The sequence below is a fragment of the Pectinophora gossypiella genome, chromosome 14 (genome assembly GCF_024362695.1).
Source record: "Pectinophora gossypiella chromosome 14, ilPecGoss1.1, whole genome shotgun sequence".
NCBI lineage: Eukaryota > Metazoa > Arthropoda > Insecta > Lepidoptera > Gelechiidae > Pectinophora > Pectinophora gossypiella.
In genome coordinates, this window is record NC_065417.1 from 12,975,810 (window position 1) to 12,999,844 (window position 24,035).

Genomic DNA, 24,035 nt, shown 5'->3' on the forward strand with positions numbered 1-24,035 from the left:
TTAGGACGTCGTATTAAAAGTTGTAATTGCAAGTCATCTTCTGAACACTTTTGACTCCGTAGAAATCATTGGAAATTACGCTAATCAGTCTAATTTATTTTTACTTCATTCGATGGGCTTAGACCTACCTACAGCTACATTCACATAATTACAATGTAAATTCTTAATAACTAAAAGCTATTAACAAGGTTCCAACAGATTGGAAGAAAACTCTTAAGCTAAATTAGGTAACAATAAAGTAAATTGAAAAATAAAACGTAATGCTTATGTCCAGTTCATTCTGAAGTAAGTAGGTAGGTAATGTGTGCACTTTTATTCAATTTTCCATACCATAATCAGGTTTTGCGTGCTCAGCGGCGAAAGAATACATCGTGAAGAAACTTGTGTTTCCGAGAAATGCGTTTCGGTAGTATGTGATCTAACGTGTAATATTGGGTTGGTTTTCCGCCCGGGGGTTTGACTGTCAGGCTTAGCACGCATTACGACACACATAGTGTGTATAAACGCATGCATTAGCGACGTATTGCAGTTTTTTCGGAAAAATAAACCGGACCTGTTAAATCTTCAGGTTTAGTAAGCGGACCTATCCCAAGCGTTGATGATCAACGGGTACCAGGCTCGCAACAATAAAAAGAGTTTCCTAATTCTGTTTTTATAGTCTCTCTCAGGTGCAGGTGATTGGTTCGACACATAAAAGGGACGCACGTGTTCCGCTAGATATGTCATTTAGGCTTTTATTACTCTCTTTAGTATTGACTGATTGGTTCCGGAGATAGAATATCTAGAACATTGAACTATTATTACCTATGTACAAAACAATAAAATACTAAGAATGGTAATTCTCCGCCCCGCACCAATTCATATCTGGCGCCGAGCTACATTTACCTCACCCCCTCTGGGTCTTACTTAAATCGTCAATGGACGTCAGCCGGTAAGGAGTAAGGGAGAAACGCGTGCGGACTATTTGTCTCACTCGCACTTACGCAGTAAGGCGGCACACGGTAAATATGAGATTTTTATATTATAATGTCACTGTGCTTCTGTGCTACACCGGTTTGCTTCTCAATCGGGGAGCGCCAGTTCGAATCCCTGATACCAAACTTGCACCAATGACTTATTAATTCATCTTAAGTACAGATTTCACTGACACAGTTATGTTGGCTCGACCATAATAGAAGGCGATACGGCTTACCAACTGTCACGTTGGTCTAATAGAAAGCTCGGTGAGGTGTGGGTACTTAGTTCATCTTGCGATAGACGCGTAGCTTTGACTACGCCAATTGAGATAGTCTTTCGCGGAATTTGTATGAAAGAACAACCTTTGACGTCATAGAAAAAGTGTCAAAATGTCGCACATTTTTATTTGTTGTTTCCAAATTGGAGATGTCCTTAGAAAAGGTTCAATACGATCTACTCTGAACCGGCGTGCGTGTATGAAGCGATTGATGAATGTGGAGGAAGCAAGAGAAGTGTGTCAGGATCGAAGCAAATGGAATTCTATAGTCTCTGCTTACCCCGGTGGGAAATAGGCGTGAGTTTATGTATGTATGTATGTTTATTTATTAGAATTCAGAAATAAGTTAAATATAAAAAAAGAAAACGTTTCAAGTCACCTTTATTATCAGAATTTAATAATTTATCTTTGACCTAGAAAACTACCCAATTGAGATAAAGTCGTAAGCTTAGTTTTATTATTATTGTTTTATGATTTTGGTTTGTTTTTCTTTTTGTTTTGGATATATTTTTTTATTTTTTTTTGTCTGTGTACTTATTGATTTCCGTGTGGTTTCTGTCCTGTGTTAAATGTAATGTACCTGTCTGTCTGTGTCTGTGGTATCCGGAAGTAACAAATGTTTCTTTCTTTCTCTCTTTCTTTATTATGTTATGTTGTGTCCAGGGCGTGCTTATCTATAATATTCCTTACTTATACCCATCATAATTAATAATTACTCACGTCCCCTATTCATTAGCTTTTCAAACACACAATACGCCCTTCCACAATTCATGTCATGTCCATGGTATTCAAACAAACGTCATTCGCAATGTGAATAAAAAAACGAATATTGGAATGTTGTCGTTCCCATACATTGTAATGACGTCATCCATACTAATAAATTCGAAAGTTACTCTGTCTGTAGATTAACTATGAAAGTAAACAAGTAAAAAAGAGTAGGGTCGAACCGGCGCGGCGGCGACAACGGTTCTCATACAAAATGCGCGTTAGGGCCTTTCCAACGTCTTCTTTCTATTCCGTGATCACTGCTATGCATGTTACAGTGAAGAAATAAATCATCGATGCGATGCAGGGGCAGGAGAAGACCCAAGAAAGTATAGTTAGATTAAAACACATAATAACGGGTTCTTACCGCGTTTAAAGCAGGGATATGAGACTCCCGGTATTTCGACACTGTTGCAAGTGCCATGATCACAGGATGACTGATGAGATTGGAGTGGGTTGGGCTTGCAACAGTGACTGAGTGAGTGAGTGTGTCGGGAGTCTCACATCCCTGCTTTAAACGCGGTAAGAACCCGTTATTATGTGTTATAATTATGCTAATAACCGCGTAAACTTAAACCACAATGAATAGAACAATGTATAGTTGGATTGTGTAAAATAAAAGCGGCCAAGTGCGAGTCGGACTTACCCATGAAGGGTTCCGTAACAGCAAGTAACATAATGTAAAAGATTTTTTTAGTTCGTAGTAACTTTTGATGTTTTAACTATGAAAGTAAATTAGGTTTACGATTTATGATGTATCAAAAAAAACTACATACTAGATCTGGTTCAAACCAATTTTCGTTGGTAGTTTGCATGCTAATCTACATCATATATTTTTTAGTTTTATCCTCCTCTTATTTTAGAAGTTACACATTTTACCACTTTGGAAGTGTCTCTCGCGCAAACTATTCAGTTTAGAAAAAAATGATATTAGAAACCTCAATACCATTTTGGAAGACCTGTCCATACGAGTAGATACCCTACACGTATGGGTTTGATGAAAAAAATGTTTTTGAGTTTCAGTTCTATGTATGGGGACTCCCAAAATTTATTGTTTTTTTCACAGCGGTTCACAGAATACACATATTTATCAAGTTTTAACAGTATAGCTATTATAGTTTCGGAGAAAAGTGGTTGTGACATACGGACGGACGGACAGACATGACGAATCTATAAGGGTTCCGTTTTTTGCCATTAGGCTACGAAACCCTAAAAAGGATAAGTGTGTGAAAGGTGTGAGTACTGAGATGACTACTGACAGAAATTAATGGAAGAGGAATGCATGTTGTGCCAATCTCACCTAGAGTGAGATGAGGGCAAGAGGATGATGATGAATTCCCCATTCAATATCCTTTCCAAGAAATACGAACTAGTGAAAGGAATAGATATTATATATTTCAATCTTTTACCAGATCTTTATACATTTTTTACCTTTCAAACCCGACCCTTAGGCGCCTTACTAAATCCTTCCCAAGAAGGATAATCCACTGTCCTATAGCAGACCTCTAAATCAAATGGATTTTCATAAATTATTCCGGATATAACAGGTATTTTAGTAGTATGTAGCTACTTATAGGTGATTTATGTCCACCGGGTGAGAGCCTTCAGCGCTCCCCATTTGTCCGGCCAAGTAGTTAATGCCATCTGCGGCAAATCTACAATAAGACACGTCAAAAATAAGTGTATTATGTAATTTGATACCCCAGTTGGCACAACGCTTGACTCTCACTGTAAAGTCGCAGGTTCGAAGCGCGGGCTTAACCTACCTATGATTTTCCAAACTGGTTTTTCGAATTTATGTTTGGATTATAAATGATTATGACGTGCTCAGCGGTAAAGCAAATCATCGTGAGGAAACCCACATACTGAGCAATGCGTTTCGGAGGTATGTGACCTAACCTGTGTTGGGCTGGTTTTCCCTTCGGGGGTTGGATGGTCAGACAGACAGTCGCTTGTGTAAAAAACCTGGCAAATCTTCAGGTTAGGTAAGCGGACCCTCTGAAAACGGAATAACGCTGGGGAGATGATGATTGTATGATAATAAAAAATATACCTAATGTAGAAGCCATTGATTAAATATTTGAACAAGGAATCCTCTATTGATTATATGTATAGTTAGGTTTAGGTTTTTTTAGTGTCTGCTCTTTATCTTACATAGATACATTAGCTCACGATTATACACCAATTGGGGTAGTCAGAGGTGATGAACCATATACCCACACCTCACTTCTTTATCTCATAATGTTCTAAATAATAAATGTTTATTTTTTTATATTACCCACTTTACACGTTTCGAGACAACAGCCGACATCGCTGTATTTCGTGCCCCTCGATGCACAGAAGAGCGCCGTGGTGGAGTATGCTCCATACTCCATCCAGTAGATTGAGGGGAGGCCTGTGCTCAGCAGTGAACGTGAAACCTGTAGAAGCTGTTTATATTATGTTTACGTTATGTTAAGTCTTCTTCTTATTGTAGATTACCAACCTCATCAACCCTGGTGTCAGGGTTATTATTGTGCCGCCAAAGGCTCCTGACATGGCTCATGTAACCGGGACCAACAGATTAACGTGCCTTCCGAAGCACGGATCATCTTGCTGTCAGACAATCAGGTGATCAGCCTGTAATGTCCTAACCAAACTAGGGACGACAAAATAATTTTTATTATATGTGCCCACCGGGATTCGAATCCGGAGCCTCCAGATCGTGAGACCAACGCTCAGCCATTGGACCACAGAGGCCGTTATGTTAAGTTATGTTTATCTTTTGTTATTATAAATACACCAAAGGAGAAAACAATTGCAACCGTTTAACAATAAAAAAAATAATGTTTGAATTCACAGAACATTCTTTTAATCCAAGCAGAATAGATATTCCAAATGAAAATATCTCACTTATTCGAATGGTTCATTTTTAATTATTTAGTGTTCATTTTTTATCGCGTTTCATTTTGTTATGTAAATGTGTGTATATTTTAATGTTGTAAATGTATATGTGTGTCGTAGATTTTACCTAAATAAACTTTTTTTTATCGTCCAGCGATATAGATGTCGCAACTTTATCATTATGACATTTATTGGAATAATTATGATGGCAATAAAGCGATAGTAAATATAATTTGGATATGATTATGTTTGTAGGTGTCGAAATATTAAGTATTAAGTTTTATATTAAGTTTTCTTTAGATTATGGTTAGGTATATTTTTAGTATATATGGATTATATTAAATTGAGTATTTATTAATATATGTACGTATAGTATAGAGTATTTATTATATTAACTTTAGTTTTACTTTTAGGTATTTATTTATTTATTTTTTGTTGCACCATCCCGCATCCAAGTTGTAAATGTTTGTTTCCTTTTGTTGGTTGCCTGGAAGAAATTGCTCTAGAGCAATAAGGCCGCCCAAATTGTACTGTATTCATGTGTTATGTCTGATTGTTGAAATTCTAGTTCTGTGCAATAAAGTATATTTGATTTGATTTGATTTAAGTATGTGATGGTATTATTAATTTCATAATGTTTAATTATATTATTGTTTATATTTAAAGTTTCACGGCGCTTTGGCGCCTCTGCACTGTAAAGTCGTGAAATGTAAATAAATAAATAATTAAATAAATAAATAAATAGATAATTAAATAAATAAATAAATAAATAAATAAATGGTGGGGTTGAACGGGAAATCCAGTATTTTTAGACGTGACTTATCACTTATAAATATTTTCCCTTTTTTTTTCTTTTTTTTTTGGTATCCAATATCGCACCCTCAGGTCTGTTGTCTTCAATTTTGTACCGGTTGAGAGCACTCAGCGCTCCACATATTATCCTGCCAAGTAAAGAATGCAATACGCGACAGGGAAACTAAGTTTCGCTTTTTTGTTATAGTCTCGTCTCTCGTATGTTATCTGTAGCAGGGCAGATCAAAAAAGAAAAAGAAACTACTACTACTTATCATGTGGGTTGTGAGGTGGAATACCAACCTCATCAACCCAAGTGTCAGGGTTATTACTAAGCCGCCAAAGACCACTGACGTGGTCCAGTGGTTGAGCGTTGTGCTAACAATCCGGAGGTCCCGGGTTCGAATCCCGATGGGGACAAATCACAAAAAATCATTTTTTTGGTTCCTATTTTAGTTAGGACACCAGGTTATTACTTACTGATGAAAGAACATAGTCGTTACGTGAATCATGTCAGGGGCCTATGGTGGCTCAGTAATAACCCTGACAACAGGGTAGATGGGGTTGATAATCCACCTCACAATCTACACGATAGAAGAAGAAAAGACTGAATCAAATCAGTGTGTTAAGTGTTACGTTTATTCACTCAATAAAATAAAAAAAACAAAAGTGTAAAAAGTGTTAAGTTTATTATTATTATTAAAAATATATTTTGAAGTCGGTAAAAATCAAAATTCCCGTTTCAATTGTAATAAGTACCTACTTCACTGTTTTTTCTTCTTTCCTAATTTTATTTCAAGTGTGCGTTAACGATTGATTCCAAACACAAACATAATTTACATTACGCCACATCAGCTGAAATATTTGCGTATATTTCCGTCACATCAACATCGTATTTGCGTACCATTCGTTATCTTTATGGTAACAGCCAGCATTGATAATGACGGGTGAAAGAACTCGTACACTCACTTTTTTCTGTTTGTTTTTTTTTTTCACATTATTGTAGCAAAGAAGGTACTGATCCGAATTAAGAGACTCGTCCTACATTCTTGTAGCCCATATGTGATGTCCATCAAAATTTATAATAAACTGCCTAACATATTAAAAGAAAAAAAGTGACAAAATCTTTATTAAAAAAATAAAAGAACTTCTCATTAATAAATGTTACTACAGCACTAGTGAATACCTTAATGATACTGATGTTACTATTTGAAAAGCTTCCTCCTCTCTTTTAAACTTCTATTTTGTTGTGGCCGAAAGGGTCTGTGATGTGAAACTCATATATGTAACTTACAAACTTGTACACCATCATAGTATGCAAATAAAGAATATTGAATATTAAGAGGCGACATTCACTCACCTGTCGGTTAGTGAAACGAATTTTATATTACTGTGAAACTACACGGAGGTTAAAATGGCCACATCGAAGCAATTCATCTAAGAAAGCAATATTGCTATGTGACATTTGAAATTTGCGCATATAATTGCATTGGGCACCTACCTTAAGTGCCCAATGCAAAAAAATGTCAAACAGCAATATTGCTTTTTTAGATAAATTGCTTTGATTTGGGTTTTTTTAATCCCCCAGATCTTCATGACGTTTTTATTTACGGGATTTCCCCGTAAATTTATTCCTCTTATCTTGTGCAGTAATCGTTAGATAACACTTGTCAAATATTAAAAAAAACCTTGCTACTAAAGTTATGTTCGACATTCAACTGCCATAGATAATGTTATAAGTCAGATGGTGGTCTTACGTGAGTCATTTTAATATATTGCATAGTTTCCTAGGTCAAAAATAAATTATGAAATGTAAAATCTAAATTACTACAAGTCTATAACGAATAATAAACATTTCCGTAATTTCTATTTAATTTATTTCCTAATTTTACTTATATAATAAAGCACAAAATTAATTCGACATTTTATAACGACCTCTGTAAGTAATTTTTTTTATTCTGTTTAAAGCTTATAATATTTATCATTAATCTGTCATTTTCACAAACTACTAACCAGACGGGAGCAAAGTAGTTTCCTAAGTTCGATGTAAACAAATCAACTGCGCAGCCTTCCAAGTTGGTAGTAAGAAACAACAAACTTGGCGCAGCACTGAACAGTCACAGTCAGTCAACACAAATTGCATTCTTGTAGGAACTTACACAAATGTCGTCAAGCTTTCCATTGTTCGGAATGCGACAAATGTTGCTACCAAGCTAGTGTTAACCTTATTCCATACTAGCGACAGGCTTCGCACGGGTAGCCAGAACATATGCCTACATTCTTTTTTTGTCGACCGTCCCAACTGTCTGAACTCAGGGATGTTACGGATATGAAATTTGGGATACGGATTGGATACGGATTTAAGAATGATTATTATGTTGTGTAATATGTTAAACTTAGGGAATCGTCAACAGCCTATATACGTCCCACTGCCGGGCACAGGCCTCCCCTCAATCAACCGGAAGGGGTATGGAGCATACTCCACCACGCTGCTCCACTGCGGGTTGGTGGAGGTGTTTTTACGGCTAATAGTCGACGGCTTAACGTGCCCTCCGAAGCACGGAATCATCTTACTTTTTCGGACAATCAGGTGATTCAAGCATGAAGAGTCCTTACCAAACAAAGGACAGTCTCACAAAGTGATTTCGACAATGTCGCCATCGGGAATCGAACCCGGATTTCCAGATCGTGAGCCTAACGCTCTAACCACTAGACCATGGAGGCTGTTACACTCAGGGAATATGTAATGCAAATGCTTCACTATTCACACACACTACACAAAGTATATTTGCTAAATGTATTCGCACGACCTTTACTTTTCTCGAACAAAACGGTAAGCGCTACACACATAGGAGCATAATCATCTGCCACTTTATCTTATCACCAAAAACCTTTTTTATGTACGGGCTGTTAATACAGTTAAACCTTTAAGTGCTAAACAATGCTCGTCGGATCCAAGTGATACTGTTTGACGCAAATTCCTTTCAGCCAATAGAAAACTGGGAACCGTGCATAATTTGTAAGTATCTCTCTCTCTCTATTTAAGAGCTGCGCTCTTGTCGGTGGAGTAACCGCCATTCCTCTCTTCTTCCCGCCAAAACCTTCACCTCCCGATACGACACGACCTGCACCTTCTCTTAATTTGTAAGTATAGATACTTAAAAATATTCCTTTATACTACACTTCGGAAAGTAACTTCTCCATTATTCAAAAGGAGGCAAGGGCCTTTGGCGGTTCAATAGTAATCCTGGCACCAAGTTTCACCCACACGACACTGACACAACCCACACGATAGATGAAGAAGGGGGACGAAAGAATGTGTACCTACTTACTATGAGTTTCAAATCTCATTTGTTTTTCACACAACATTTTATTATAATACATCAATAATTCCACTATTTAAAAGTTCTAAAATTAAAACATCAATGTCCCAATCTAGAGTGGTAATAGACGTTTGGAGTTTAAAGACGTCCGGATTTTTCCTTCAGATTCAGAAGGCTGATTCAAGTATCGAATCGCGTTTGTTTGTTTAAACAAATCTAAACCACGTGTTTAGATATCCATATGTCGTCGACATTTCTCCCCTTCGAACCGCTAGATTCGAGCTGCTAAAGAGAGGAATTCTCTCCATGCGTTCTTCGATACATATACAATCTGAGGATTTTCAACGTAAGAGTGAATAGGCACTATTTAAGACTGCGTGCTCCACCAAGATGGCTGGTTAGCCATCTAATAAGAAATAAGAAGCCCGCCCGCATCAGGCGGGCTTATGGTCAAACGCACTCAAATCTTTAATAAAAATCATCTCCTTGGCGTTGTCCCGTTTTTACGGGATCCGCTTACGTAACTTGAAGATTAGACAGGTCCCGTTTTTGACGAAACGACTGCCTGTCTGACTTTCCAAATCGCCAAGAAAAAACCAGCCCAATACAGATTAGGTCACATACCTTCGAAACACATTTGTCGGGAATGTAGGTTTCCTCACGATTTTCCTTTACCGCTGATGACGTGATAATCATTTATGATCCAAACATAAATTCGAAATCAAATTTCGAAAACATTCAATCTTTTCAATAAAAATAATAATAGAATAAACAGTCGAATCAGCGTCCCGGATTAAAGTAGCCAATGGAAACAACCTGACGTACATTGCCGCTCTGAAACTGATTACTTCGCTCTCAATGCAGTATTAAGTTCCTTACAAAATGACTTCTTAAGCAATTACGGAAGTTTTTCCGTTGAGCTTTACTCTAGTTAACTGATCAATGTGTAAAGTATAGAATAGTAGAATAGAGCTCGTTTAATAGGATCGCGATCGTGATTTCTTTGTAAACTAACTATGCAGTGTAAAAAGTTTGCTGGACTATAAGTTTAAACAAAAGACTATAGAATACGTTCAAATTCAAATTCAAAAATATCTTTATTCAGTAGGTAACATAGTTACACTTTGAATCGTCAATTTTACATAACGAACGTCTCATCCGCCTAAAACTACTGCAGCTTCTCACAACCTGTATAGCCGGGGAAAAGAAGCTGCAAGAGAAACCTCGGCACAGGGCCCTAGACGTTCTTTAAAAAAATAAACATAAAATATTGGTATTCAGCTGCTTATTCATTTATTTTATGATAGCAGTTTCGAAGCTATAATGAAGCGGTTTACAAATGACTACAAAAATAACTAGCAGAAGGCCAATTACAAACTTCCACATATTATAGAAGTGAAATAAAATAATCTTATGAACTCGTACTTTTTCTATTCTTTTATATATTTGAATTTATATTTTGTCATCACACGAAAGTTTTACAATTATATTTATTCGTTTACAACGCAAAATAGTCACCCTCACAAATTCTTAAATGTTTTTGTTTCCGTCTCCTGCGTCTTCGGAGTAACAAAACAAAAAGCATTGTTTCGTCGTCGGAATCCATTTTGTTACTGAGGGTATCGTACGTGATCACGCTGCGACCACTCGACGAAAACGTTGTGTATTCGCGACGTCTCCGCTGCGCATCCGCGGCGTAGTCGCGTCGTATTCGCTGCGCGCCCGTCCCGCTTCGAATCCACCTGCAACCCGCTAGTATGAAAACGCCCTTAAAGTCTTCTAGAATATTTACCACAAACCAAGTATGTAGGTAAGTACTTAACATAGCTTTCCGATGTAGCGTGAAACATTGTTATGCTCGATGTGGTAGATATCAAATATTTGGCAAAATGAAAATGCTATAATGCTTCTGTGCTGTTCTGGGAGCAAATAAAAAACATAGAAAACGTTCAGCTGCTTGTCTTCCCGGGCATGTCGTAAAAACCGACAGAGGGATTGTGTGCTCTAACATGATGGACTAATGTTATGGGTGATAGGCTGATCCCTTATCACCATAAGGTTCATCATATCCAGCTTACAACATCGTATCAACAGTGGCTGCAAGTTGTCTTTGATTACTTGTGGCTCTGCCCACCCCATTAGGGATTACGGGCGTGAGTTTATGTATGTATGTATGTAAAATGCTATAAACGTGTCCGAGACATCGCAAAACGATGAACGTAAAACAGATAAGGTAGATTTATGTTAAGAATATTGTTAAATAATAACTGCATTTTTACGTGTTTGTTTTACGTGATAAGTCGGTAGATATAGGATATGTTATTTAAATACGGCTTAGCAAAGCTATGCGTCAAAATTTTATATTCAAAATTGCATAATAATTTCTCATTTTCGTAAGAATCTTCATTCATCCTTCAATATAGTTTCATAACACATTCAAAAGAACTTTTAGATATGTGTTCACAGACAGAAAATAACAACTATTTAGAAAATATAAATAAACATAATATCACGTCAGCCATAGAACTGTTTGACGTAACTGAGAGAAAAAAAAACAAAATGTGAACTATAAAGGTTGGTTTTCAATCACTCACTGAATCGAGTTTTTGGCGCATACCCAAAAGTGTTGAAAATTCATCAGCCACTCTTAAAATATCTGGATTTTTACCTTTACACATTGATAACTTAATATAAAGCGTGCGTGCGTGTAAGCGTGTAAAACGTTAAAACAGAATTAATAAACCTATTAAACAAATTAAGGATGTTTAATGTTGCATTGGTGCCTATTCTGGCAGACACAAACTTAACGTAATTTTAGTTTGACAGCTCCTAAATTAGTGCTGTATTTACTTACAATAGGTACAAGAAAGATTTTTTTTTGACGTGACTTATTGTAGATTTGCCGCAGATGGCATTAACTACATGGCCGGACAAATGGGGAGCGCTGAAGGCTCTCACCCGGTACAACGAATAAGACAACAGGCCTGAGGGTGCCCGGTTGGGCGCGAACCTCGGCTCAGGGCGTCGTCTGAGAGGAAAAATATTTGAAAGAATTAATCAACCCTAGTGGGTCGATAGCGATAAGCGCTGAATGAGGGAAGTACAAGAAAGAGATGGAGCTAGTCTTAGTCCTGTCAAATCAAATTAAGTTGGTGGTTGCCTGACTGGTATTTTAGACAGCTCTTAAAAATAATGCCGTCCTTCGCTTGTCAATTCGCTTGTTGATTTGAATTAAGAATTATTTCCAGCCAGAATGTTAATTTAAACGAGAACATTGACCAATGAGGTTGACGCCACTACAGCGTTTAGATCGTCTAATTCGATATTTTGTTTACATAGTCAGTGAACAAGGGCGGATCCTGGGGGGGAGGCATAGGGGTTCCCCCCCAGCGAAAGGTTGGGTCATAGGTGGCCACTGTGAAGCTAATAAAATCATAATAACTCATGATATATTACAATTTACATTATTATCGCCAATTACACTTTCTAACAACATATTTCATCAGACAGAGATGAAGTATGATTAAATTGCCTTTATCGCGTTATGAGCGGTAATAAATTGCAGAATACGACAGAATCAGAACGGCATATTGACCCAATACTCACTCTTAAAGTGATTACATTCCAATAAAATCGATATATCACTGACAATAGATAAATTATTACTCTGCCTACAATAAGGTCGGGTCGCGAACTTAATTAATTATGAAATTAATTATTCTTACAATTGTTAATAATGATAATTGATAATATCGATATTATAAATGAAGTTTCCCTAGAAAAGGTTCAATAGATCTATTATGAACCAGCGTGCGTGTATTTAACGATTGATGAATATGGAGGAAGCTAGAGAAGTATGTCAGGATCGAAGCAAATGGAATTCCATAGTCTCGGCTTACCCCGGTGGGAAATAGGCGTGAGTTTATATATGTATGTATAACTGAGAATTCTACAAACGACTGTAGGGAGCGCTGGTTATTATAACTAAAGCCCACGAAAATATTCAAATGAACTCTATTACTTTTTAAGATTATTAAATTGATACAGACGATGAAATTTTCGTTTGCCCGCACTAGAGATATGATTAACCACCACCCTTGTAAACGTCCATTTCTTGTTTGTGATGTAACTAGTTGATAAGTGCAATAAAGTATATAGTATAACCATAGATAATAGATTTTAGGTATGTCTCCGTGCTCCGGAAGGCACGTTAAGCCGTTGGTCCCGGCTGCATTAGCAGTCGTTAATAACCACCAATCCGCACTGGGCCCGCGTGGTGGTTTAAGGCCCGATCTCCCTATCCATCCATAGGGAAGGCCCGTGCCCCAGCAGTGGGGTCGTTAATGGGCTGGTGATAATGATAATAATGTCTCATACAACGGCGCATCTCATAAAATGGATGGAAAAAAAATACAAGCTACTGGCGATAACCGAAATCCATGCGTACGGAGGTAGGAACGGATAGCTAGCTATCTAAATTAATACACAATTAATTAAAATATATGTCTGCCCTCGCCGCACGCGAATTATATCGAATTATATTTTTTCTATCCATTTTAAGGGATATGGACTTTGGGGTATTTCCGAAAACATAAGAACCTAGAACGAACTCACGGAAGAACGAAAGTTCTTCGCATCGTTCCTTAGATATGATGTAATTGTGTATCTTGTATGTTCCTTGAGTTCGTACAACTTCATAATACAATTTACGCTAACTCACAAGTGTTAGCTAGGCAAATCGTGTTTTAAGTCAATAAAACTTTACCTCAGTTTACAATTACGTAACGTGTATTATACACATACACACAAGCACACTACACTATACATTTGTATATTCCTGTACCTAAGGGTTGCCTGGAAAAGATTGCTGCGGCAATAAGAATGACAAACACACACACACACACACACACATATAATACACGACGACACATAGGCCGAAAAAAAATCGCATGGACCCGGACCCGGACCCGGACCCGGACCCGGACCCGGACCCGGACCCGGACCCGGACCCGGAGGACCCGGTGGCGTAATGGTTAACACGCTCGTCCCGGCTTGACAAGACCTGCGGGTTCAAGTCCCGTCCGAGTCAGCTTTTTTTTCGATTTAAATTTTTTCTTTAATAAGAATCTATACAACAGTGGACAGGAAACCTGTCATATATACGATTCTCTTCCGGTAACTTGTGCCACCCTAATAGACAATAGAACTCACCCACACACCATAGCCACGTCGCCAGCAACGTCGCCAAACGATTTGTCTTGAAGTGACTTCGTTGCCAAAGCGTCGTCAAGTAAATTACCTACCATACATTTCGAATGATTTGTTTGGCGACCGTCGCCAGCGACGCGATCATGGCCTTTTGATGAATTATGGCCATTAAATATGTGATGTATGTCTGTCCGTTTGACGTATGAAAAAACTTCTGCCGCACCGAATTACATACGTAAAATTAAAATTTAAAATTGCCGTAATCGTAAATCAAAGTACTTGCGAGTAATTGTTTAATTTTCGCCTATGTCTGATTGGAATCGTGCCAAACAATCTAGGACCCCTGCCATATATTCCGCAGGTCAGCAAATTGAACCTTGTTCGGTAATAATTGCACTTTTGTTACCCTTATCTGAAATATATATTTCTATATCTTTATAAGCTTACACGCGTAATAACTAATGAGGCGGACAGAGACCCAAGAATACAACTCACAGCTCATGGCTATGATGAACCGTACCTATTTCATCTCCCTAGCATTATCCCGTTTTTCACAAGGTCCGCTTTCCTAACCTGAAGATTCGACAGATTTTTTACAGAAGCGACTCCCTGTCTGACCTTCCAGTGCGCGAAGGGAAAACCAGCCCAATACAGTTTAGGTCACATACCTCCGATGTGGGTTTCCTCACGATGTTTTCCTTCACCGCTGAGCACGTGATAATAATTTATGATCTAAACATGAATTCGACAACAAATTTGACAATCATTGGTTTAGGCCTGTGCTGGATTCGAACCTGCAACCTCAGAGGCAAGCATTCTACCAACTAGGCTACCACGGCTCATGAACTGTACCAATATATTCGTAGAATTTATATAGTACTACGTACAGAACGTACGTAACTGTCATCTTGAGATCCGCCGAAATATCTCGTAAATCCATAAATATCTTGTAAAGTCATCGTAAGTTATAACGCACAAATCGTTATGATATAGTAGGCAGTACGCGATAATTAATTAGTTTATCGTCGACATAGCAATCGACCCTACCTATTTACCAGCCATATAACAGTCTTTATGAAGCGATAAACCAGCTAACGAAACACATTTGCATCGTAATATAATTTTATTGGTTTTCACTAGAATATCCGCTCAATATGCAAAGGTTTCTTCGAACAAGCTTTACTGACCTGATAAAACAGCTTCATAAGATGGTATTGACCTTAAGCTCAAGACTTATTTTGTAAAATATAACATAACATAAGCTGACGTCTTGACTATATCCCAATTGCGGTAGTTAGAGGAATATTAATTTCAAGGTGAAGAAAGTACCCATCTCACTGAGCTTTCTGTTAGACCATAATGTGGTGACCCGTATCACCATCTATTATGATCGAGCCAACTGTGTTAATGAAATAAAGAAAATCAAAAAACTATAATAACAATGACAAAGCTAACTTATTTTTATTTTGTTACAGGTCCAGAAATAAGACCCAGCATGTAGAAAACAACCCAGGATGGAAGTCCATACAATAATCTGGTCTAACAACTCACAAAAAGAACGAAGTTGATCAAACAATAAGAACACTATGAAAGAAACTGTCATCAAAAATCAAAGAACACATCAACGAATGAAACACCGACTACTCAGACATGATAGTGCTCAACCTGAAAAGGTTATGATGCCAAGTTAAGAATCTAGAATTATGCCTGCCGAATCATGGATCGATGAACTGTACAATGACACTAACAGCAATTCCAGCGACTACCAAAATGCCACCAAACCCCCAGACCCGATCGAGGATAAAGCTATTCAAGCAGCTTTTTGTACAGCATACACACTTATCTTCGTTGTTGGAATATTTGGAAATGCACTAGTATGTTACGCCGTCATAAGAAACCGAGCCATGCAAACTGTCACTAATCTTTTCATCACGAACCTTGCGTTATCAGACATATTACTATGCATATTTGCCGTACCATTTACTCCTCTTTACACCTTCTTAGGTAGATGGGTATTCGGAAGTCTACTGTGTCATATCATGCCTTATGCCCAAGGCTGTAGCGTCTACATTTCCACTTTAACTCTGACTTCTATCGCTATTGACAGATTCTTTGTCATTATCTATCCGTTCAAACCAAGAATGAAAATTAAAACATGCATTGGTCTAATCATTTTCATTTGGGTATTTTCTCTGTCAGTCACTTTCCCATATGGTTACTATATGGCTTTAGAACAAGATATTTATTGCATAGAAAAATGGCCGTCAGATCAAATTCATAAAGCATTCGGAGCTGTCACAACTATAATGCAGTTTGTAGTTCCATTTATAGTAATGGCTTTCTGTTACACTTGTGTTAGTATAAAACTGAACGACCGGTTGAAATCCAGGCCGGGGAGTAAAAATAGCAAAAAGGAGGACGCAGAAAGAGAAAGAAAAAGAAGGACGAATAGAATGCTAATAGCGATGGTTGCAATATTCGGTCTTTCGTGGCTGCCGCTTAACTTAATGAACATTAGTAGTGATTTCTATTCATTTGCAGAAGACTGGACTTATTACATGGTTTTATTTTTCATAACGCACTTCATAGCTATGTCTTCCACGTGCTATAATCCGTTCCTCTACGCATGGTTGAATGAGAATTTCCGTAAAGAGTTCAAGCAAATACTTCCTTGCTTAGGAGCACTAGTGACTAAGAAGCCGAAGCGGAATTTCAACCAGTCAGAGAGGACTGGAATGTACCGTTCAGAGAAAACTTGTAACGGCAACGAGACGGTTCAAGAATCGTTGATTTCCACAGCGAAGATGCCTTCAGTAAAATATAGGATTGAGTTTAATGATAATTTGAAGGTGTTCGAGGATGAAGGGGAGAATGTGAGTCCGGATGAGAAGCCTGAAGGCAATCCGAGTCCCAATGAAGACTGCGTTAATATGTATATGTTCGTAGATAAGTCTGTAGTCAACTCTGATAAGGAGCCCATCGTCTCAGCACTGTAGCTTTAATGGTAAGTTACAATTTCATCGTCTATCATTTTAATTTATTTACTGATAACCAATTAAGTTGTAAATATTATACCCTACTATTAAATCACTTTGTAGACCACTAACCGTCCGTCATGGCAGCTTAGCGCGGATAGCCAATTTGTCGACTACAAATTACATTGTTAGATAGCATAGGGATGGGATATGCTTTTCTTGCAGCTACTTTTCCTCAGCTATACAGGTTGAGATTAAGAAGCTGCAGTAATTTTAGGCGGATAAAACGTACGATAAAAATATTTTAAAGTACTTATATATAAATTTACAGTTCAAAGTATAATTATGTTACCAACTGCATAAAGACATTTTTAAGTTTGATGGGATTTCTATGGCTTATCCAGTACTTACCTATATTTATTTTCGTATTTGTATACCTAAACACACGAGATGCGGAATATAATGTGAATTTGTAATCTTTTGTCATCGTTAAAATAAAAAAAATCTAATAAAGAACGTCTGACGGTTTCGAACGTCATTATAAATTATATTGGATCTCCACTGCCAATATCATTTTGATGATTTAACTCGGTTAAAGAACAATAGAAAACATTTGAATTTTCAAAAAAGTTTATGAATTGCGTAGTTTCCTAGTTCAAAGATAAGTTATGAAAAATTTTGATTTCTAAATAAAGACAGGTCTAAAACTGTCTGTTTCTTTTTCTATTTAACTTATTTATGAATTTTAATAAAAAGAAAAATGTAATAATAAGTGCGACATTTTGTCACGTTTTTCTATGACGTCACAGGTTACTCTTTCATACAAATTCCATATTAATTTCGCGTTTTGAGGTTTAATAACAAGTAACTGATTTGATTAGTTGGAAACTAGCCTATTCCCAGATCAAGCAAAGCTTGACTTTCAAAACAAACAGGAAAACTTCACAAAAACATCGGAAATGAATCGCCGGAGTAGTTTGAACGTGAAATCTCTTGTTGGCTCGTTCTGTGAATCCATTGTTTCCGAGTTCTGTCCTATCTCGGTCGTTTGTCTTTCAACTGTTCACTGGTTGGGAATTCCAAAAGATTATTTGGATAAATTTTAGTTTTAATATTGTGGTAAATTACGTCATTTCAACGAAAATTATGCTAATATTGGTGCTAATTCCTGTAAATACCATCTAATTTTATTTTAAGTTATATCTGTCATTTTCTTATCCGCCGAAAAGGAAAGGGACGGGTAATCGACAAGCATAAAATTTATGGAACACACGTCAATTTTAAGCACAAATCTAAACCAACCGTCTAAAAATTTTACATCCGTCAATAACCCGACACAGTTAAGTAGACAGCACGTCAAACGGATTGCATACCAGCGACGTACCTTTTGATTCGCCCGGGTTATTCATTCATTTACTCATTCTTCCTAAAATTAAGAGCTGTGAATCATCCGTCCTTTTCCTTTTCGACGGATATGAAAATGACGGATATAACTTAAAATAAAATTAGGCGGTGTCTGCAGGAATCGGGGCCAATAGCTATTATTTTAAAACTTAAGACGGACATTGAGTGAAAAATTATAATGCAGAATATTTGTTATTTATTTATTATACCTTCGACTTTTGATTTATTGTAAGTAATACATAATATATATAAATGAGAAAATAGGTAATTATCACGTTAAACCTGGAGAGCGCCATCTATATTATTTTTGGGGAACGTAGCCTGCAAAGTCTCTCATTTATGATAGGAGAAAATAGTTCATTAATTTCAAAGAAAAGCTTGAATGATAAACTAACAGTATATATAATATCTTTTCTATTATTTTTGTGCATGGTCAAGCATAGAACGAACGATGCGTTATTAAAAATAAAACGAGTATTTCTTTTTTTATAAAAATAGAACGCTGCCAGTAATGTCTCGTTTCGAACGAAACCAATCAAAAGAAACCTTTCAAAGGAAATTAAATCCCTCGAATCTACCTTAGATACTTACAAGAGATGCGTCGAATAGTGGTTTAACCGAATACTTACTATACCGAATAATATTCGGTCGCGCTATTCTTTTTTGTACGAGACTTATTGTAGATTTTCCGCAAATGGCATGATCTACTTGGCCGGGCAAATGGGGATCGCTGAGGGCTCTCACCGGTCGCACTATTGGGTTTCACGTTACGTAAACGTTAACGTTCATAAACGTTATGGTAAGTCTTCAAAGAACGCATAATTTAGCTGAAACCATCTGAGGAAATAACTATAGTTACATCTTTTAAGTTCTATTTTTAAGTTTTATTGTTCAAGTATGTTTGTTTGTTTATATACTCTATATTGGTTTAAAATACAAAGGAAATGTACACATGATATTTATCCTTAGTCTGTTTTTTGCCATCATGGTTTTTAATTTAGTAAAAGAATGATTTGCGTTTGACGTTTCTACGTTACTTTTAATATAATAATTATTTTTATTTGCGACACCAATTTCGAATACCGAATATTCGGCACATCTTTAATACTAATAAAGCTTTATTCAGCCCCGCAGTCCACTTATTAAGCTTAAAATAAACTAATTATTATTAGCAAACCAATTCATTTCCTTTGAAAGTAGGTACTTACTTGTTAAATTAAATGAACATTACGTTTGTAAGGATAATGATTAAAATGTTCGTCATTAATTTAAATTACTTTGGATTACCTTTTTGTGCTTTTAAGTAATTCATCAAGTTGACAAGATGGACTAATAGCTGTGGTAAATGAAAACAAATTGTCTGTTTTTGCACACTCACTGCTGGATTGGATTGGAAACAAAAAATAATTAAAACACGCTTCAGTCACATTTAGAAACTGAAAAACGATTGAATTGACTTATTGCTTTTGTTTTTAGGGTTCCGAACCTCAAAAGGTAAAACGGAACCCTTATACACTTTCTTGTCCGTCCGTCCGCCTGTCCGCCTGTCCGCCTGAAATTTCAGCTTCGATACTGCCCTCAAGATTATGTCAATGTGAGAGTTGTTATATAAAAACAGGGACTTGAGCATGATCTTGAGGGCAGTCTCAGCTGACCCTTACTGTCATATACCAAAGAATGCCCACTTTATTTATAAGGCTAGACTAGTGACTGTAACATATAACACAGCATGACGCCTGTATCCTTGTAGGAGCGGCAGAGGTGTAAAATATACAGGGTGTTAGTAACATCGTAACGAAAACTTTGAGGGATGATTCAGGCCATGATTCTGAATTGATATCAAGTGAAATTTTCCGTCGCAAAATGTATTAATGTGTTTTTCGTGTATTATTTCGAACTCTATAATTTGGCGATGGAAAATTCCACTTGACATTAACTCAAAATAATGAGCTGAATCATCCCCCTCGGTATTTGTTACGATGTCACTAACACCCTGTATACAAAGAAAGAAAGAAACATTTATTACTTTCGGACACCACAGACATAGAAAGACAGGATTCCTCGCCAGCTGTGTTTAAACAATAACCGGGCAAAAATCCTGGAAACCATGATATCTATTAAGTACCTATCTATGATATAAACATAAATTCAAACTCATAAAGTCGAAGTCAGAGGTTTCGAGCTTGAACCGCGATTCGAACCCGAGACTACAACATAAGTCACGTGTCTCCGAACTGAGATATCACGGATTATAACTGTATCCACCTCTTATGTCTATTTTTTATAGAAATTTATGGCAGATCGACAAAACAAACAATCCAAAAACTTTATCTACAGTGAAACTATAAAAAGGCAATAAAAAAACTACTGTGTAAACAGGGGAACACTTTACATTCCGTTTTAAAAATAATTTTATTTTGTTTACTATATACGCGTAGTGGTCATGAATCACTGCATTATAAGCGTGACCGATCTGACTGATCCATCGTAATACCCCGACTTTTATATAAAGCCTAGCGCCACACCTTGGACACTTCATACAAACTAACGCGTTTTACACAGTTACTACACATTGACATTATCGTTGTTCGAATCACGAACAAAATGTAAAAATGTCTATGGTTTTGGTTACTATAAAAACGGTATTGTCATAGACAAAGGTAGAGACTTCCTTCTTAGCATCAAAAATGGATGCATAATTAATATTTTCTTGTGTTAAAAAGTTAATTTAAACAATACAAAAAACACGGTGATTTATAAAACATTACTTAATAATAATAAAAGTGTAAAATTTGTAAATATGTGAGAAAATAATTGTTAGGACACCGACCATGAATCCCTTCCAAAAACTCCTTTGGTTCGCGCCAAAAACTCCCGCCACCCCAAGCCAGGAAAAAAGAAAAATAAAGTGGACTCGACTACCGCCGTCGCGCGTTTCTATACAAGAAATTTCTAAAATAACATAAAAGTGTATTAATTCAAGTTGTGCTGTTTAAACTTAATCTGAAAGTGCACTAGCAGTCTCCAGAGCACCCCGGGGTCGGTGTTTTGTATGGGCAAGTCTACTTTTCAGATTCAAAAATATCACTAATCTCAGTTATCCAACATTTATGGTCCTTCGAGCCGGATTCAGTATATCAAAATAGGTATTAACAGACTATTTCATATATAATTTATGTTATTTTATTCAAAATATTAAAGTTACAACATCACATTTCATTGTGCAAGTATTTGTTCAATAGTTCTATTTGTCACAGTGTAATATCATATTTAATATATTTTTTATACGTAGTCAAATACTTAGAATCTATTTCTACAGTGTAAATTACTTTTTGTTCGGTTTTACATAAACAGGCAGTTGTAGGGACGCGTTGTTCTCGAAGTTTCTAGTACATTTTTCTTCAGTTCAAAATGGCGAAAGAAACACCTACAACTCCATTTTTGACCGATCTTGATATCAAAATAAATACGTTAATAAATAGAAAAGAACGTTATTTTAGGCGTGTTCAACAGATGTACGATTTATCTAAAATTGTCGAAAGTGATTCCACGTTAGTTAACAAATTGTTGGTGCGGGTCAGTGAACTCGAATCTTCTCGCGAATCATTCGAACGAATTGTTGATGATATTTCTGCGCTGGAACTAAAGCGTAACCCGGCGTATATAATTAACGACCAGGAAATAAAGGCTTTCGATGACTTGTATTACGAAGTTAAACGTATTTTTCATCAATACGAAACTGTTTCGAATACGTCAAAAAGTGGCGGTGAATTCAAATATGAGCGAAGCGGCGGCTCTCAGCCTCGCTTACCTAAAATTGAACTTGTTCATTTTGACGGAAGTTTAGAGAATTGGATTACATTTCGCGATACATTTATGAGTTTGATTCATACAAATAATTCGATAGGTAATGTCGAGAAGTTCCATTATTTACTTTCCGTAGTAACCGGGCCAGCACTTCAAATAGTGAAAAGTTTGCCTGTATCGAGTGACAATTATAATATTGTCTGGTCATCTCTGTCGGACAGGTATGAAAATAAGCGTGCTATAGCTACCCGCTATTTGGATAAATTGTTCGCGTTCAAACCTTTGCCGAACGAATCTGTTAGCGGATTGAATTCCTTTTTAGAGACATTTCAAGAATGCGTTCAAGCGTTAGAATTATTAAAAATCGATGATTTAGCGGGATTTATTCTTTGTTATATCGGTTTACGTAACCTGGACCCGGTTTCTAGACGAGAATTTGAACAAAAAATCGGTATAAAGGAAATACCTATTTTTAAAACATTAAGCGAATTTGTATCGAATCAGGCGCGTATGTTGGAAATGTCTAATCCTCCTGTTTCAAAGCCCGTTTCAAATAAACCCATTCTAAATGCGGTTCAAAACAAAACTAATAATAATAGTAAACCTATTACAAAAAATGTCAATTCAAAAACCTGTTTGGCGAGCAATGCGGGCCCTGATAATTCTAAGAAGGCATGTTTGTATTGCAATAAGCCATTTCATTCGATTTATAAATGTTACGAATACATTGCGCTGTCTCCTAAGCAGCGAATTGAAAAAATAAAAGATTTGCGTTTATGCGAAAATTGTTTGCGTCAAGGTCACACATCTAATGAGTGCCCATCGAAGATAACATGTACGGTGTGCAAAAACAAACATCATCACACGTTGCATTTAGATTCCAATGTAACTTTGATAAGCACGGGCTCTGATGACAGTTGTGATAACGACTTTAATAACGATCAACAGAATCGGGTCTCCTTGGCATCGTCATGCTCGTCTGGGTCGACAGTTATGCTGGGTACTGCGGTTGTACACGTTACGGATGTTTCAGGCAAATATCAACCCGTGCGCGTAGTGATCGACAGTGGTTCTCAAACCAGTTTTATCACAAATGATTGTGCACAGCGATTAGGGCTTCCACGTCAAAAGTGTAACACTCAATTGTCGGGCCTAGGCGGAACAGTAGTTCGCGATCACGGTATGGTGTCCTGCACTTTAAAGCCGACCATGTCTAATGACCCTGTTTTTAATATAAAAGCTGTGATCATTCCGAAAATATCTGGCGATATGCCATCTGTCACTTTGTCACAGGATTTAGTCAACGAATATAAACATTTGGTGTTGGCTGACCCTACTTTCTATCGCTCGAGTCGCATTGACATGTTGCTTGCCAGTGACGTGTTTCCATTCATTTATGATGGTGGCAAGTATCATCCGTCACGTCAAGGGATACCGCTCGCGTTAAGTAGCATTTTCGGGTATGTCATTACAGGCCAGCTGTCAGTGAATACCGGTGCTGGCGGTGTGTCGACTTGTATGTTCACTAGTAGCACAGTTAAGGTGGACGATTTAATTAAATCTTTCTGGGAAACCGAAAGTTTATCCTGTGACGTACCTAAAAATCCAGATGACGTCATCGCTGAACAGATGTTTGTCAGTGAC

The 24,035-nt window shown here is 37.0% G+C and overlaps 1 protein-coding gene across 1 annotated transcript in view; it reads left to right on the top strand.

The window, feature by feature from the left end:
* Positions 1-24,035, top strand: part of LOC126372766 (neuropeptide Y receptor type 2-like) — a 102,434-nt gene that overhangs the window by 70,332 nt on the left and 8,067 nt on the right. Inside the window, exon 2 of the mRNA XM_050018642.1 lies at positions 15,681-17,209. Coding sequence (XP_049874599.1) covers positions 15,909-17,201 — 1,293 coding nt within the window. The 5' untranslated portion in view covers positions 15,681-15,908 and the 3' untranslated portion in view covers positions 17,202-17,209. The remainder of the gene's footprint in view (positions 1-15,680; positions 17,210-24,035) is intronic.